Source organism: Lepidochelys olivacea, assembly GCF_965140295.1.
Source record: "Lepidochelys olivacea isolate rLepOli2 genome assembly, chromosome: 10".
Lineage (NCBI taxonomy): Eukaryota > Metazoa > Chordata > Testudines > Cheloniidae > Lepidochelys > Lepidochelys olivacea.
Genome location: NC_140420.1, coordinates 62,493,771 through 62,513,323, shown reverse-complemented (window position 1 = coordinate 62,513,323; position 19,553 = coordinate 62,493,771). Strand labels below are relative to the sequence as shown.

Here is a 19,553-nt window from a genome sequence, read left to right as displayed (position 1 = left end):
GGTTTTGAACTCTGCAAGCAACAGACCAAAACTCACTGAGCACGAGCAGGTGTGCTGCACAGTAACCAGGAGCTAGGAGTTCTAGAAAGGAGTACGCAATGATAACGGTAGCACACACAGATGAGCAAATGGAGTCTATGTGGTTATTTGCATTTGCAGTTACCACAAAGGTTACAAGTAATACAAATAATAATATTAGCAGCAAATAATGCACACCTTCACAATTCTAAAAATCTGGCCGCGATTGACATTTAGGGTTATCAGCATTCAAATGATTAAAAATTGCTCCTATTGTAACACGTGTTGCTGCTTTGTGAATAATTATGTATTACTATTATTTTATCAAGAAAACTATTACTGCTCTGCAGTGGCAGCTTAGCCCTCAGAAATAATTAATTCCTCCTTCATGTACTCTAATGCCCTAGGGTTTTATATGTATAAAATTTGTACTTCAAAAACAGACATTTTTAAAAAAACATAATTTTGAAAAGTCATTAGAACCATAAATATAGTAGTGACCAGAGTCAGTTTTAGAAATTGTCCAACCATACCTTTTACTTATATCGTAAATGAATGATAATAGCTCTTCCAGAACTGTGTCAGGTTATATAAATAGTACATATTTTAAAAAGTCAATAATTACATATTTACATAGGATTATAGTTATTGATTACAAAATAATAAGCATTTAAAAGGTCACTAGCAATGCACATTATTTAATTGATCAGCTGTCATTATGGAGAACTTAGTAAATAAAAGCAAAAAAGGACAGTGTCAGAAGTATTTTGTCATAAATAATTATAGTTGCCAAAGCTCTGTTGCTTAGAATGCCAGTTTAGAAGCACGAAAATAAAATAGCATTCCTGTTCCCATTCACTACCTTTTCATTTGGCAACTGCTGACTTCTTTCCTGTTTCAAATTAACCATACAATTAGGAATTAATTTTTTTGCCAGTTCTGCAACCGCAGAATTCAAAATGCTGTTTTTGCTACTCTGTATCCTACTTAAATGCAACTGCAGATTAAAAAAAAAAAAATCCAAACTACATTCCCAGCAATGGCATAATAGATTTAAAAACTCAGAAGTTGCCTGGAGTCTAGAGGACATCCTCCACCCAACTGTAATAGTTTTAAAAGTCAAATTTCAGTCTGCACAGGTTTGACTCTATCCTTTACAGATTAGAAAGTCAAAAACAAAGCACTGTAATTTTTATTTGTATATACAATAATTAAAGATGGAGAGTCACATTTTAGTCTTCACTTTAAATTTCATTGCTTTGGAAATTAAATCACACACTTAATTAGTGGTCAGTTTGATATATTTTTTTTTTTTTGGAGGAGGATTGCTTGGTTTAAGTTTTTAGCCCAAGTAAAATAGCGAAATACCTCAGGTGACCCATTAGTAATTTCTTCATATTTCAATCTAAATTGTGCAAACAGAATGCTTGTACACAGTGAAAACCACAAGAGGTCTCTCACCTCCGCTGCCATTTCTTACTCCACTTCATGGTTGGCTCCCTTTCCACATGCACTACTCTCCTAGATTTATGAAACCCCTAAACATTGTTGGTTAGAGCCTGGATTGTGTTAGCCTATAGTTCAACCCTTTGAAGTAAGGCTGTCAATATGGTACAAACACACACATGCACCAGAGGCATGAAACTGGTTAAAATTATTCTCATTCTCTATGAGCTAATTCTTTCCTGTTCTATTTCAAAATGCATTTCCATTTCTACCTCAGTGCGTGACTCAATCAAGGCAGATTATAAAACTCCCAGAGCAAATCTGTGTTCTTTAAGTCATTATAAGAACAGCAATCAATGGGAACAGAGTGCATTTGGTATCCCCAGGGGTATTAAGACACAAGACTTTGCTTTGAAATGCCACACAGCACTGCAAACCAGGCAGAATTACCTTACGAGAGAATACATCAAAACCACATGTGCCACAGCTGTGCTAGGGCAGTTATAGCACCATCTGTGCTTTTGGGGAGTCAAGAAGTGCTTGAGCAAGGAGGAAAGAAGGAATAAAAAGAGTTTATTTTAAAAAAATACTGGAAAAAGAAAAAAAAAGGTGGCATCATTTGCATCAGAGTTAGTGATTTTTCTGTAATTTCACATATTTTAGCCGTGAGCCTATGAGGAATCATATTTGCTTGAAAAACACATACTACTTCAACATCTTCACTCTATACCACATGAATACTAAGTATCCACTGAGTCATCAATTGCTCTAAGCATGGAGTTCCACTTTCTTAAGGCATACAGAGCACGTACACGTTTTCTGCAGTTATTTCTCTTAAGGAATTCCCCTGATATTTGTTTTTTTTCCCCATGTTTCATTGGAGTTCCTTTACTGACCAATACTTCAGCTATAATTTGAAACTACAGGACCATTTTGCTGGCAAAATAAGAAATATAGCTAAATGGGAACACAGAGAGGATGATCATTAAGAACTGTTTCTGCTAAATCATAAGATCTTGTTTTTCAAGTTGTCCTCACATCTGTCTGTAGAACAGTTATCCTGCAGCAAAAGGGAAATTATATGTTTGTCTCACAATATATTGTCAGCTGTCTTGCCTCTGTACCAAAAGAACATGGGGTTGAAGTCCAGCATAGTTAGTTAGTGGGGCACTGGTTCAGGGAAGGGGATTATCCTCAACATTATAACAAGATCTAAGTATTGCAAAGTGATTTTTTTCTATTATATTTTATCATCTCAAGAATCAGTGTTTCATGCAGGTATAGATAGAATTTTTCACTCTGTCTTCCCAACAAGAGTTATATCCTATAAAACTGAACTTTTCCGCTATACACCAAATCTTTTCCCAGTAAAGCAAAATGGAGTAGAATATAACACTATTACGCTGGAAGGGCATCATTTAAAGATTCTATGGAAAAAAAATATGGGTGTTAAACCTTCTGTGGATTTCACGTATCCCCCCACTTTCTCCTCCACATTCATTTGGTTAGTAGTCTGAAAAATCAGTGTTATATAGCTACTTTGCTGTACTGAATTTGTCACATCCTCTCTCCTCCCCTCCTCCTCCTGAACAGTGCACAAAAAGACATCTCAATTTAGAGCCCTTTCTGGGAAAGAGAGAGAAGAAATGATATTATGGCAATCCTTATACATTTTATCTTCACTCCTATGTTTGAATGCCTTAAAAAAATCACTTGAATTTCTGTTCACTGTTTGTAGTAGCTACCAATAGTAGCAGCTACCAATAGTAGCAGCAGAAAGTAAGCATATAGGATAAGATAGTGCATCCGCTCCCTTACCTCCATGATAGGATTGGAAGCCAGTACTTTCTCTTCAACATTCGCTTCACTGGCAGAACCACTTACAGTGGCAAAGTATCTCATGGCATACTTAGCAGAGACTGTCTTTCCTGCTCCAGATTCCCCACTTACAATGATTGACTGATTCCGTTCATCTCTGAAACACAAAAACATGGTAATTACCAGCAGTTTGCTAAAGTAGACCTATGTTTTGTGTATCCAACTTGGCAACAACCCTTTCACCATATATGGTAACAGTACCTATAATGTGCATACACATGGTTAAAACAAGGTTGTTGATGATCTAGCTTCTTGTTGGGCTAACTGGTGCTTGGCCAGGATGGGAATTCAGAATCAACACGGCCATTTCAGTCTACTCTGACATTAGATTTCCTTCAAAGTACTTGACCCTGTAAATTAACTTGATCTTCATCCTGTTTATCTCAATAACACATTGTGGCACCTTCTTTCTGAGATTCCCAAAGTGCTTTACCAAAGCTAGGTAATGATTACTGTCCCCATTTCACAGATAGGGAAATGAGTAGCATATTCAGAAACAAAAGGACGGTCTCCTAACTCCTGTTCTTCTTATGCAACCATAAGACAATTCTTCCTGTAATCCTATTCCCTGCATTTGTTCTAGACATTAGTGTTTTGAACAGTCTTGCTTGATTATTTAACAGCAGCTCCAGAGCTAAAAGGTTCCCTTTGTTGTAAGGCAATTTCTTTTTTTTTTTAAATCTCCATCTGTTACTAATTTTTCTCCCTTCCAAAGCGAACCTTGCCCATAGCCTCTGGTTTGAGAAGCTCCACATCTAACAAACACGTAGCTTTGCCTGTGAAAACCACTGTTTAAAAAGATCAAAACCTTTTCATAGAATCATAGAATATCAGGGTTGGAAGGGACCCCAGAAGGTCATCTAGTCCAACCCCCGCTCAAAGCAGGACCAATTCCCAGTTAAATCATCCCAGCCAGGGCTTTGTCAAGCCTGACCTTAAAAACCTCTAAGGAAGGAGATTCTACCACCTCCCTAGGTAACGCATTCCAGTGTTTCACCACCCTCTTAGTGAAAAAGTTTTTCCTAATATCCAATCTAAACCTCCCCCACTGCAACTTGAGACCATTACTCCTCGTTCTGTCATCTGCTACCATTGAGAACAGTCTAGAGCCATCCTCTTTGGAACCCCCTTTCAGGTAGTTGAAAGCAGCTATCAAATCCCCCCTCATTCTTCTCTTCTGCAGGCTAAACAATCCCAGCTCCCTCAGCCTCTCCTCATAACTCATGTGTTCCAGTCCCCTAATCATTTTTGTTGCCCTTCGCTGGACTCTCTCCAATTTATCCACATCCTTCTTGAAGTGTGGGGCCCAAAACTGGACACAGTACTCCAGATGAGGCCTCACCAATGTCGAATAGAGGGGAACGATCACGTCCCTCGATCTGCTCGCTATGCCCCTACTTATACATCCCAAAATGCCATTGGCCTTCTTGGCAACAAGGGCACACTGCTGACTCATATCCAGCTTCTCGTCCACTGTCACCCCTAGGTCCTTTACCGTAGAACTGCTGCCTAGCCATTCGGTCCCTAGTCTGTAGCTGTGCATTGGGTTCTTCCGTCCTAAGTGCAGGACCCTGCACTTATCCTTATTGAACCTCATCAGATTCCTTTTGGCCCAATCTTCCAATTGGTCTAGGTCCTTCTGTATCCTATCCCTCCCCTCCAGCGTATCTACCACTCCTCCCAGTTTAGTATCATCCGCAAATTTGCTGAGAGTGCAATCCACACCATCCTCCAGATCATTTATGAAGATATTGAATAAAACCGGCCCCAGGACCGACCCTTGGGGCACTCCACTTGATACCGGCTGCCAACTAGACATGGAGCCATTGATCACTACCCGTTGAGCCCGACAATCTAGCCAGTTTTTTTTAAAGTGTTGTAACAATAAAAGGTACATATTACTTCTACAAAGCTTTATATTTCCAAAGTAATGGACAAACTATAGCTAATAAGGTTTCAAACAGATATCTCTGTAAGTTAGGTAAGCATTATCTCTAATTTACAAATGGGAAAACTGAGAAAGAAAGGATAGATGATTTGCCCAAGAATGTATTGAGAGTCATTCACAGAGCTGGAATTAGAATTCAGAAGTTCTTTGCTCCCAAGTCCCCAAACTCAATCCCCCAGATCAGGACGTACAATAATGCTAAATGAAAGACCAGGCACGCATGTGTTCAGATGGAATATTTACAGCCTCCAGCTGCCTGCCAAAATCACCAGTGAATGCATGCTGAGATGGCATGAAAGAATATTTCATCTATCAGTTTAATTAAAAAACAATCAAAATGATTCTTGTTTAAGCAGTCTGACAATATGCAGGAGATCTGAGGTTATACTTGTGAGGCTTTAGTGAAAAAAAAACAAACAAAAAAACAGAGACCATAATAACCATGGTGAATACCATACTAAATTAACAGACCATGCTATTTCTCTCCATCTTTTATCTGTCTCCAAAAATATCCCCAAAACGCCTGATAAGAACATAGCTCTAGTGCATTTCATGCAGCACAGAGTTGTATACTAAAAGGACTATTTTCATCACACCTTTGAGAGAGACGAGGCCTGATTTATATTGAATACAGTTAGTGATAAAGCAGGTTGGCCACATCCTGGCAAAAAGAAGCCAAAACTAAAGCAACAATTATTTAAATAAATAAGAAAAGGTTAACAAGGTAAAAACAAACCTTTGTGTGTGTGTGTGTTCGTTCTTAGCATCTGGCTTATCAAAGTGTTAAGCATGAATGAATACAGCAACGTTGTCATATTAAGCTGACAGGCTCAGAGGGAAAAGTCACGGCAAAGTGTAACTACTCACCTTAACATCTGATAATAGGTAGTGCAGGCCTATTGCTTGAGATGTTGCACCTGTCCAAATCCAATGAAAAAGAGCCTCTCTCCTGGCTAGAGTTGCCCATCCTCAAAAATCCTCCTTCAGTGCAGAAGGCAATTTCCCCAAAGAAGATGCCAGGGAAATGTGGTTTGACTAGTTATTCCTACCCGCTTAGCAGCCACCAACCTGTTAGGTTGCTTCCATTCTAAGGAACAAAAAATCTAGTGCACCCACTCCAGTCTGGGTGAATAAGGGAGGCAGCATTATGGGGCTTCCTGTGGCAAAAAATCAAGAGTTTGCATCAGGAGAAGGAGGGAGAAAGACACTTACTCTTTTCCTCATTCCCCCATCAGAAACAGAGGCGTAACCAGTGGCTGTATACATAGGAGGAAGAGACTGTATCTCTGCTTATCAGGGCATGGTATGAGATGAACTAATTACTGAGGATGAAAAAGGAAAAGTAGAAAGAAGGCTGTAGTTCTTGAAAGACTTGCAAGTGGCCCAACCCAAAATACAATGGTCTGGGCTCTCTCTCACATAGACAATCCCTACATTCTGTCAAAATGGGCCAAAATGCAGAACAGCTTGTAGCCTTTTATTCCTCCGGCACTCCACAGTATGGAAAGAACAATGTCTCACTGTTCTTAGAACATGAAACTTATGGTGCAACCTCAGCAGCCGGAGAACTCAGGAGATGTGCAATGAGATAAGCCTTTCATTTCTCTGTGATAGTGATCAAGAGTCATTATCATCTGCAGGTTGCTGAGTGACATACAAGAAATTTCAGTCTGGTTCCTAGAGACAAGAGCTCCCATCAAAAACCACCACTAGCTGTACCTATACCATGCCCATCTTAATTAGCAGCCTGGATGACAGTCAGAGAGAGGCCAAAGACTGAACATCTGTCAAGACTCAGCTACCTTGTTACCCCTTGATGAAAGAGGGAGGGCAGGATTCAGGAAGATTGGCAGGACATCAGGGAAGCTCAAACTGCTACTGCCTGTGCTGGACAAATTGTCTGGATAAACAGAGGACTTCAGTTCCACCTGCCAACCTAGCACCTTTCTTCAGGACTAAGTTCACTTACCGCCCCAAGAAAGACACGTTGAAACTATTACATATAAATCTTTTACGAACTTTAACTCTCAGGATTTGGATTAGGTGCCCACATGTCAAGCCTTGGCACCAGATCTATCTATATTATACATACATACACACACACACTTGCAAAACTATAATCTCAGATAATATGGATTTATAACAGAAGTCATTAACTCTAGTTCCAGGAACGGAACACCATAATAAAAATGTCTCATTCTGTTCCTTATGTTTCCCAGGGCTAGCACAAACTGACATGAGAAGCTTGTTTCAGCTCAATCTGCTTCTCTTACTACAAGGCGTGTATACCTATAGACTAATTATATACCGAAAAGTGCTGAAATATAGCGTTTCATATGAAGATATCATTTAAAGAGCACCTTACAAATGATTATTTAATTACGATATCATGGTCTTTTCTGGACGTTAATGACGCAACAGTGGCAAAGGTCTAAAACATTACTGGAAATCTGGAACAACAATGTTAACATCTACAAAAACAATGAGAAGTCCGGTGGCACCGTAAAGACTAACAGATTTATTTGGGCATGAGCTCTCGTGGGGAAAAGCCCCACTTCTTCAGATGCCTAGAGACATCTGAGAGATCAAAAGAAGTCTCAGTTATGCTCCACTGTTAGCTCTGAAGAGGAACAGGTTCCTTAGTGCTGCAGCATGTGGAGAATAGAGAATTTTCCCTTTTAAGAAAAAATACAAATAGGCGCCATTAAACCTGCCCATGATTATTATTATCATCACATTTTAAATTGTCTCCTGGATTTCAGACTCTAAACTGATGCACAAATCAGCTCTGAGTGTTCCACCTCTTTTTTCTTCCTCCCACCCTAGCAGTTTTATCCTCAGGACAGGGATTTGTTACATCATCCAGAATAGATCTAAATATGGCTCAAATGGTTTTAAAGTCCTTGACAGGCACCATTTACAAGAACTATTTCAGCCAAACATTAAAATGTTTACAGAAAAATAATATGCCTCTTTATCTCTCCGCAGTAGCAACTCACATTGCTTTAAAATAAGGAGGAAGATGGGAAGGATAATCATGGCCAAATCGGGCTTAGTTCAAAATAAGTCATTAGTTTCATTAATTTTTCATCGTCAGTAATCTGGGTAAAAGGATGGACAAGCAGACTTTGTGCCTGGACTGGTAAATTTTAATAACAATTTTACAAAGCTTCTAATTAAACAGCACAAGTCTCTATTTATTGTATGACAGAGGTCAGACACTGTGAACAGAACTGAATAGAATTCAGGATACCTCCACAACAATGATGACAAGCAACATTTATGAGGAATCTTATTATCAGAGTGCCAAACGGAGAAGTAGATCAGCACTCTCCCTTTGTCCCTGGAAGCTTGAGTTCACAACATACTTCCCAATATACATTTATCAGCTTTACAAAACCACTGCACAATCTGATGCTAAAGAACTTTTCTGCTTACCTGAAGCCCAACAGCAAAACAGGAGTGCTACAGTATGGCTTAAAATGTAATATATGGAGAAAATATTTTTGTAATATACAAATGAAATTGCACTGGGCAAGAGATGAGAAAGTGGCTTGTAGGAAACAATCCTGCTTTGGCAGGGAGATGGAGTGGATAGTCTAATGGCTTTCCCCCCTTAAATAAGATTATTAATAGTAGTTACTACTACACCTGGGTTTCTAAAATTCACTAAAATCTAAGGGTAAGATTTTCAAATGCACTCAGCATTGAAGTAATTCTGCTTCCTTTTAAGTCAATGCAAAAGCAGCAGCTACCTATAGCCTAATTGGTTTGGACACAGAAATACATCACCGTATGGAGCTCTGTTCAACAGAGTATCACACTTCAGTGGGACAGGCAGATTGTGCTATTTTGCATTTTAAGGATGTAATTTTAGAAAGTACTATAGCCTGGGAAAAGAAAGGAGTATAGGATTACTGACAGCAACCTCCATGCTCAGACATATGTATAAATAATATACCCCCTCCCAGTCCCAGTTGCCAGGACTGCTATCAGACATTTAAACACACACACACAGACACAGAGAGAGAGAGAGAGAGAGACAGAGAAACACAAGAGTTTAACAAATTCACATTCTAGATTTGCTGTGAGGTATTTTGAGGTTTGCTGGTGAGTATTATTTTATGCCTTTTATTTTACTGATTCAAAATGTCTAGAGCGGATATTCAAAAACAAAACCTGAGAGCCCACAGATCCTGAATGCCCAATGCAAAGACAAACCAGGCTAGGAATAAAAATATTTAGAGTTTATTTCATAGTTTATGACCCTTTCAGAAAATGCTGTGAACAATTAACGTGTCTTGGCCAGAATCATGGAAACTGTGCATGCAGATGCTCACTTGGACTATTTGCATGCACAACTGTAATAGCACACACAATTTATGTGCACCCTTCTCTACAAATATTACAAATATTAACTAGTTAATCCTCACTACCATCCTGGAAGGTAGGTGTTAACAATCCTATTTTACAAATGGAAAAACTCAGACCACACAGCAAACCACAGGCAACAATGAAATTACAGCTGCAGAGTTCTTGACTTCCAACCCCCTTTTTATTCCTGTAGACCACAAAATCTCCTGGCTCTGGCTCCCAAACTGAACGAATTTTCAAATTAAGAAGTAGATGCTTGATAGTATGGAAACCAACATTTCCAAAACAAACAGTTTGAATGTTTTAGGATAGTCAAGATGTATGGAATAAAATGGCACTAAAGTGGCCCAATGAATATATACTTCCTGTCTGCTAAATACATACCAAAAGAAAGTCCTCCTGGGGCCCAAATTTTTGAACTAGCTGCAATCAAATGCTAAATAGCTACTTGTCAGTGGTTATTTCAGTGGGACCTAGAGAAGCACAGAGCTGTCTTTTTTTATCCATTTCAACAAAGCACAGTTTTTATCCATGTGATCAACAAAGCACAGTTTGTTTTTTCCATGGCTGAATGGCTAGGCTACATCACTTCATCCTGTCCTTAAGGTTCATAGCCGTAACACGAACAACAAAATAAATGAAATAGTTATTACGTTCTTGAAAAAAATACGTAGGTAGAATAGAATTTGAGATTTTGATATCACTTATAAACCTACAGCTGGCCTAGGCCTTGACTACTTGAAAGACCTCCTCTCTCCTCATGCCATACTATAACAGCTGAGATTAGCAGAGGGGCTTCAGGGGAAGCTCTCTCAGGATGAAAGGAGAGAGGATAGCTAGCAGGGCACATTAAATGAGGCGAGCTTAGGAACTTGCTTCCCCTTTGATCCAAAACAGCCCGAGTCTTTTGATCTGGAGGGCTCTTTTTTAATGGAGGCTTTTGGAGAAGGATCTTTTGGTTTTTATTAATTGCACATTTTTAATTTACGGAGGCTTTTGAAGCTGTTTGAAGAGTAATACTTAAGGGATTATTTTCTTCTCCCATCTCCTGTGCTGAAAGGTTTAATGAGTCTTCCACCATATTTTGAAGGGGTCACCGTTGGCTTCTTGTTTTCATATTTTATGGTGCTTACATCACTGGTAAGGGCACCAACAGGATGGAACAGGCTTCTAGTTCTTAAACAAACAGAGAGTAAATAGTTGTTGGAGGGTCTGAATCTGCAGTCCTTGAACACTCCAAACTCCCAATGCCTTCAGTACAAGACCAGGCCCATAAGTAGCTTTTAGTTAATCAATTAGTTTCACCTCTTCCTCTTACTGCAGATTCTCTCCTGCAAATCTGTGGTAGAGAAATGCTTACTAACCTGAAACTGCTTTGGACATTTTAACAGTGAGTTTTAATTTATCAAAGAACTCTTGAAAGCTAGCCTGATGCAAATTCACAAGGGAGACAGCCTATGACTCAGAGGAAAACTTTGGGTTAGATTCTCCTTTAAACACATACAAATAATTCCCATTAACGTCAGTGAGAGTCATGCCTATGACGGGCAGAAGAAGGAACCTGTTTGATTCCCCAGTGATGTGTCAGCCTACAATTGAATTATAGCAGCGGGTAAACCAACCCAAGAAAATAACTTATGCCAGCACATTTTGATAATTTTTTTTAAATGACAAAAAGTCAAATTAGTGTCAGTTTTGGAACTCTAGCACATTTCAAGTCTTGCTCTGTCAGTCACAGGTCCAATTATATCCATATGATTTAATGCACAGAAACGTTAACACCATTTAAATCAGAGACATTTGCTCACCTCTTACATTGTTAAAACACAGGCACAGATTTCAAAACTGCGCATGCACAAATACATGCACGTAATATGTGCACCTGCCCGATGTGTGGATGTGACCAATCAGACGTCTGCCTTTATCCTGCTAGTACCATGGTACGACATAGTGCTAAAAGAAGCTGTCGTATTTTCTGGAATCAATCTGTCAACATCCCCAGTTAATGCAAGCAGCATACTCAATGACAGCACATAACCATAATAAAGAAACTGTTTATAGCATTGGGCACCTATAGTCATGAATGCTTAGATATCTTCTTTTTCTCTTATACATACTTACAAAGTGCCTTATCAAGCTGAGTAACTGAAGATCAGTTTTCAGAGTAGCAGCCGTGTTAGTCTGTATTCGCAAAAAGAAAAGGAGTACTTGTGGCACCTTACTAACCAATTTATTTGAGCATAAACTTTCATGAGCTACATGCATCCGATGAAGTGAGCTGTAGCTCACGAAAGCTTATGCTCAAATAAATTTGTTAGTCTCTAAGGTGCCACAAGTACTCCTTTTCTTTTTTTGAAGATCAGTTATGTCCCATGGGGTTGCTCTAAAAAGCTCTGCTCGTGTTGAATTTAGGAGCATCAACCATGTAGGTCCCTGGTTGATGAGAGCAAGGAAATCAGGTTTGAACAGTGACTTGAAAATGAAAAGCACTGTGTAAGTACTAAGTATTATAATAATAATTCCATTAATTGTTAAAATAATTTTCTTAAATAACTTGCAAACTTAGTGAAAATGCTAAAATGGATGTTAAAATATAGCTAGTCACTGAAGTTTTGCTGAAGAAGTGAGGAGGCAAAAGGAGAATATTTATAACTACCCTCTTCTCCCTCAAAAAACATGATTAACACATATACACACACAAATTGGAGGTTAGAGTGGAATACCTACTGAGTTATTTGCTTCTTTGCCATTTGATATTTCTTCAGAAGATCCTGATACTTCTGAGCTAATTTATGTGTGTGTTTGTCTCTCTCTCTCTCAAAACATCAAGGGCCAAATGCATCCTTGGTGTAACACTACTAATTTCAGTGGCCTTACATCTGTGATGAACTCTACCCATCATGATTTCCAAATGACAAAGAGTTTTAAACAAGAAGTTATTTACTGAGGCTCAATATAGCCACAAAACTGATTTCATTGATAAGAAAAAATCTTAGTCAACTCTGGTATCTTCAAATGCCTGTATAACTACATAAACCCTAAAAGTATTTCATTAACATCTTTCCTGCTTCCATATAAAGTGTTAATTTAGGGTCTCTTCTTGGAATAAAATAGCCAGGTAAAAGCTTTCAAACTCCTTTCATGGGAAATCTGAGTCCTTTTCCCCACGGCAATGTGGCAGAGCTGTCCAAGTAGTTAATATCAATAGCAAATTAAAAATTCTCCATAATATTGAATTTTCTCTGACCTTCACACAAAGCAATTTATTAAACTTACAGTGGGCGACAACAAAGTGTTGCTTGGGTTGAATGTACTGTTATCCTCAGGAGGAGTGCACTGAAAACATCCAAAAAAGGCATCTAGGAGAGAGACCTTAACTTTGCAGGAATGTGGCACCTCTACCTTCTTGTTTCCTCCTTCCCCCATGCTCCCAAAATGGGCAGTATCTCAAAAGAGACCAGTTCTCCACATCTGACTTGCTGCATTAATTAGAACAAGATGGATTTTTTAATCTTTGTATTTTGCGGGGTTACCACCCCCCAACCCCGCAAACAATATCCTGGATTAAATACTAACGTCCTTACTGAAGCATAACTGCCACTAAAATCAGCAGGAGTTATGCTGAATTAAGGACTTTAGGATTAGCTCCCTTCTATTTATCTACATTTGGTTTTACAGTAATTTTCTAATAAAATGTTTTAAAAAGTAAAACAGTCTTTAATTGGTTACATACTTCATCTGCAGGGACTTGAGATCTTACACAATGTTCATATGACCAGGGCACTTTCCACTGAACAGAAAAGTCTGGTTGTAGAAGAATGCAGGATTGAGGCTAAAGAATAGGAAGAGTGATCAGGGACTTGAGTAAGACAATGCCGTGGCATAAGATGTTTAGGAGGCCAAGGAGCACCTATGTATTACTGAGAGAATGCATAATAACAATTAACAAAATACATGACAAAATAACAAAACCTGTTGTTTATACCCTGCTTAATGAGGCATCAGACTACATGGATTAGTGTGTTGGCCTGTACACCTTCTCACTATAGGCATAATCCAAGGGCAACTGAAGTCCAAAGGATTCTTTCCCATTGATTTCAGTGGGTGCTAGATAGAGAAAAGGAGGACATGCCAATGGCTAAGAAAAAGCTGTTACCTTATACATTGCGGTATGTAAAGACTAGCGGAAGTTTAGTTTTGCAGTGTCATTAATAAATAAAGGATTGACGTTTTAAAGCCACACACAACCGGCAAGGGGTGCAAACCATGTCTGCCCCATTACACCTGCAAAATTTTGTATTTGTGCATCACTTTGGAAACTGTATATGCAACTTCTTGTTTTCTCCGCTGTGTATTTTTGTAGGTGCAAATGAGGCTGTACACATGTAGCGCTGCTCACCCATTGTGAAGGTCTTTGGAAACTGAGCCCATACTATGCAGCAGGCAGTGTGAGGCCTGTTAAAGCCATTTTAAAAATTGGCAACTATGCAAGCCAGAAATTGCTTTTCAAGTAGAAGTAATGTAACCGTTTCTTTAAAAAAGAGCAATTTTCTAAAGCTCTTAGACCTAACGAAAACAGTACCAGATTAAAATGTTCCTTTTCTAAATTCGTTCAGCATTCCAGTGACTTATCACATTGGGTATGGGGAACAAGATTATGCCCTTTGTTAATCTTGTGAACATAGTATTTTGATAACAATTCTCTTCAATCACTAAGTTAGTTCATTATCCTCTGGCTTTCTGGATTTGGCTCCCTAGTCTCCTTAATGCCAAAATATTCCCCATCTCTTTGGCCTCATCTCTCCTTATTTTCCAATTCACCAAATATATTCCTCAAAGAGCAGACTTACTTACTGCCCCCTCATCTTGCCTCTTGAGGAAAGTGGCCAGGTCCTTCCCCGGGGCTGCCACCATCATCTGCAAAAACCTCTCCTGTAGCTAGCTGATTCCCCCACAAATACTATTTCAAAACTCACCTCTTATCCATAGCCCAAGACTCCTATCCCACTCTAACAAACATATTCTTACTCCTTATGTCTCTTAGTTTTCTGACAGTCATTCTCCCCCAAACTTGACCATAATCACCTCCTTCGCTTCTGAGCCACATCTTTGAATTCTATCCACATCTCTGCAGTGATGAATAATTCACTTGTATTTGCATGTACAGAAGGGTGTGGTGTAATGTGGATAATTATTCTTTCAACCCTGAAAGGGCTGTTGTGAGGATTAATTAGCTAAATGTTTGTAAGACACTTTGAAGGTGTACACGCTATGTAAGCTCTAAGTATTATTAGTAGAGTCTATGTTGCTTTGAAGCATTCATTGGCATTTTTGTATGAACAACATTATGAATAAAGAAATTACATATTAGTGCAAACCACCATGTATGCCTTTACATATCACAAAACTTGTGCCACTACTCCTGTTACAGAGTTAACATGCTGCATTTCCACAGCCTGGTCTATTCTTGACTGTTCTCTCTCTGCCCTGAATACCATCTTGACTATCCAGCTCCAGCATGCCCTGACCTGAAGTACTCTTCCCTTCACAGAAGCAATGCATCAGGTTCTCCCCACTGCTGACATGCGTTTTACTTTACCCTGAGTCATGAGAACAAGTCCTGTTACCCTGAGTCATGACAACAGGTCCTGTATTACCAGCCAGAAGACAATTTTCCCCCTAACTATAATAGAACCTCAGAGTTACGAACACCACAGTTATGAACTGACTGGTCAACCCCAGCTGGAACTGGAAGTACACAATCAGGCAGCAGAGACAACAATAACAAACAAACAAAAAAAGCAAATACCGTACAGTACAGTATTAAATATAAACTACTTTAAAAAAAAGGAAAGTTAAAAAAAGATTTGACAAGGTCAGGAAACTGTTTCTGTGCCTGTTTCATTTAAATTAAGATGGTTAAAAGCAGCATTTTTCTTCTGCATAGTAAAGCTTCAAAGCTGTATTAAGTAAATGTTCAGTTGTAAACTTTTGAAAGAACTATAACATTTTGTTCAGAACAGGAACATTTCAGTTACGAACAACCTCCATTCCTGAGGTGTTTGTAACTCTGAGGTTCTGCTGTACTTCATGCTTAATAAGCATGAGATGCAAGTAAGACAAAATATGCCTCAGTTTCACTACTGTAAAAAATGGCCATTATTATACTGGCCAACTTCAGAGGGATGTGTTGGGATTATCTAGAGCAGTGGTCTCCAAAGTGGGGTGCACGCACCCCAGGGGGTGCACAAGACCGTCCCGGGGGTGCGCGGAAGGAGGAGCGCTGCTGGCACAGTGGCAGCAGTGCTCCCGGACCTTTGAGTCTTCGGTGGCACGCCAGCGGCCGCTCGGCTAGCCCCGCTCCATCTTTGGCTGCACCCAGCGGTAGCTCTTCTTTTTTTTTTGTGCTTCCCTAGAGCTGGCCCTGGAGGTGCGCGATCCAAAAGATTTGGAGACCACTGACCTAGAGAATGTCTGTAAAATGCTTGCCAGACATAAAACCCTTTGTTTGTGTTAAATATTACACCATGTCTTTGCTTAGGACACCAAACCCCTGTTGGGTGACCTTGGGCAAGTCACTTCTCCTTCTCGTGCCTTGGTTTCCCCCTCTGTAATATGGGGATAATAATGCTAACCTCCTTTGTAAAATGTGTGCAATCTACAGATTAAAACCACTATGTAAGACCTAGGTATTATTAACTCATCACTCCAGATTTTATGCTCCAGAAACAGACTTACTGAGAATTCAGCTATGCTCTTTTCCATACAAAAGACTGAAGCTCCTTAAGTCTGTCAACCTTCCGTGACTCTGCACAACAGCGACTTGGTAAAAGCTTTAAGGAACAACCTTGAAAACAGCATGTACAGTTTCTAAACAAACAAGACATATTAACAGCAATTCACATAGCTTACAATTTTAATTGGGTCCCGGAAGTGTAGCTCTAGAATGTAAAAATGCCAAGAGGTGAAACTATAATTGATTAATTGTAGTTTTTCTGGACATACTGAACACATACAAATGGAGAAAACTGGTCAGCACCGGCTCCAAAATCATGACAGATTGCACTCTGGAGGGGCACAAAGATGACCCAGCAAAATGAAACTGATTTCCCCAGGGATTAGTTGGTTGAGGTCACTGCTGCAACAGGCTGCTAAAGCTTATTGCACAGAAATCAGCAGGATAGCTCATATGAACTCCAGGCTCCAATTATAACCACATTTAACCCCTTCACTGCCTGCAGACAATCATTAGTCCAAACAAGCAGGACAAAAGACTAGATGTCAATTATGACATATCATAGCTGCATCCTGAAGACACAGTCAGCAAGCACAGTCCCAGTGGGGGGGGGGGGGCCTACACGTCCTTCATAATTCACAAATACACTTACCTTCAGCAGGAAAGGACATTTTCCTTTTTAATTCTTATTTTAGGAGTACAACCCTAAACTAAATTACTCCAGTGAGATGCTGCAAATTCATATAACTCCATCATCGTTCTGTTCTGTGTGTAAAGCACCCAGCACAATGGAGTCCTGGTCCATGAATGGGCAGAGCCTCTGTGTGCGCACAAGTGTGAAGAGCTGCTTTACCTGGCCCCCCCAAACACTCTGCAGGGGAGAGTGGTCCATCCACCAAAGAGATATTGGGAGATGGTCATCAGTCCTTCTCCACAAGAAGATGACAGTAGGTTGGAACATTGGGAAGTTGTCAGAAAAGTATCTTGCACAGAGCCGGCAGGATAGAGGGAACCATGTGGGGACAAAAGATTGTGTAAGATGATGGGGTCTCCCCAATCCATAAGCCAGGTATATTTCCACATTCTGAACTCTCCAAGATTCTGCAGTCACGACATTCATATGTAATTTTTCCACGTTGAGGCTGGTCTACCATCTTTATTCTGATGAGATCAGTTTGCTGTGTGCTCCGATATGTAGTTTGACTAAGTTAATACTATGGATTGCAATTTATTCCCTGTTGTGGTCATATGGTGTGCAGGTTATAAAAATCAGTCATGGTTTGGGGACACTATTCTGAACAGGTTGGCTTGTCAGCTGCCACACCATAACAATAATGCCCTCTGCACATTCTAACTCCTCCAAATTCTGGTTAAGAGGGAGACGCCACCTCCATTTGAGAGCTTTCTGCATCTCCAGAGTCTGTGGAAGGAGGATGAGCTTGCAACAGCTGAACCAGTAGCTGAGCCAAAGGAGGAGTCCATTACTGGTGAAACAGAACAGGAAATGGCAGAATCCACTACCTCCATGTTAACCCCAGGATACTGAACTTTGGGGAGATGGCCCTGTTTCTCCCAATAAGCAGCCAGAGCTCTCAAAAGTGGCCATTGTCCTCTAGTTCACTAATCATCTAGGTCACTGCTTGCTTCTGTTGTGTAGAAAGATCAGGCTGCTGTTTCTACTCTTCTTACTTCTTACCGCTACTAAACATGTCTGCACATATACTAAAGGGAAGCCTTAAATATTTGATAAAGATCTCCTTGCATATACCTGTCTATCCAGATTATGTATTAATATGATCCCTATTACCATAGTATCAGAACACCTTGCAGTCTTCAATATATTCATGCTCACAACACCCCTATGAGATATCACTTCCCTATTACTCACATTTTGCAAATTGGGAACTGAGCACAGAGACACTGACTGCCCAAAGTCACACACAAGATCTGTGGAGGAATAGGAAATTGAACCGTGAACTCCCACATCCCAGACTAGCACCCTAACCACTGGACTATCCTGCCTTTTCCTCCTCCTTTAGTCTATGAAGTGCTATTTCCATCTCCACCTAATCTGATGAATATTTGTGTATACATTACAAATGTGTGTGATTGTTCATATGTTTTTATACCCACTGCTATCTGTCCATGAGCCAAAATTTCCCAAGGTGGTTGCCAAGATACCTCTGTGCAATGTTTTGAAGGTAAAAGCAGATTCTGTGAAACAATTTTGGCACTTTGGCACAAGTGAAATTTCAAAGAGTCAAAAAACATTAATTGACTCAGTTTTCCTCAGCCTACTTTCCAACACTGCCAAGGTACAGATATATTTAGATGTATTTAGGAGAAGCTGACATTAAAAACAATGTAATTTAAAAAAATTCTATTCACCTCAGGTTCTGTCAAATCATTATTATTTTTAATACAAAATTATTTGGCAGTGTCCCTTTTGACTCCGGGATTTGTTGAGTTTTATAGGGTTCTCATCATTATGTAATTCTATTTCCAACTGAATCTCCTCTGCATGATTCTGCTACAGAACCAGCAGGCAAGTTCTTTTATTTAAATTGAAAATGGTGATTTCAACAGTATCCAGGAACCACTCTAAGCCTGGATGAGAATGCACCGTGATTATCCTAAATATACACATGTAATGTGCTCCCATTACACAGTATAGAAAAGAATAGAGTCAACTAAAACCAGTAAATTGGTTAGTTTCTAAGGTGCCACAAGTACTCCTTTTCTTTTTGTAAAACCTCTAGTTATATATTATACTGATAGGAATCTGAAAATAATAAGTCTCGTGTTATTGCAGTTCACAATCATCCCCATATTCTCTTCAGACACAGACATCATAAACAGTAAAGAAAGAGGGAAAGGGAAGAGGAGTTGTACCTGTTGAGGGTTACAGCTTTCTTATGCTGATTTTGGAATGCCTCCAAAAAAGGTTTACTATTTTACTGAAATATTTTGTAAATTGGAGTATCAGCAGGTTGTACTCAGAGAAAAGGCAACACAGAACCAGCCTGGAAGATACAGCACTGTAATTCCTTAGAGGACTGCTTTCATGGGCAAGTACAGCATTTGCAATTAAAAAAATCAATGTTTGCCAATTTATGTCACGTATTTACCACAGTTATTTTCTATAGGAGTAAG

General features: G+C 39.5%; 1 protein-coding gene across 3 annotated transcripts in view; it reads right to left on the bottom strand.

Moving 5' to 3' along the window:
* Window positions 1–19,553, bottom strand: part of MYO5A (myosin VA) — a 214,827-nt gene that overhangs the window by 83,921 nt on the left and 111,353 nt on the right. For all 3 annotated transcript variants that reach the window (XM_084640740.1, XM_084640741.1, XM_084640742.1), the window contains exon 5: window positions 3,283–3,439. In XM_084640740.1, the coding sequence (XP_084496866.1) occupies window positions 3,283–3,439 (157 nt within the window). The remainder of the gene's footprint in view (window positions 1–3,282; window positions 3,440–19,553) is intronic.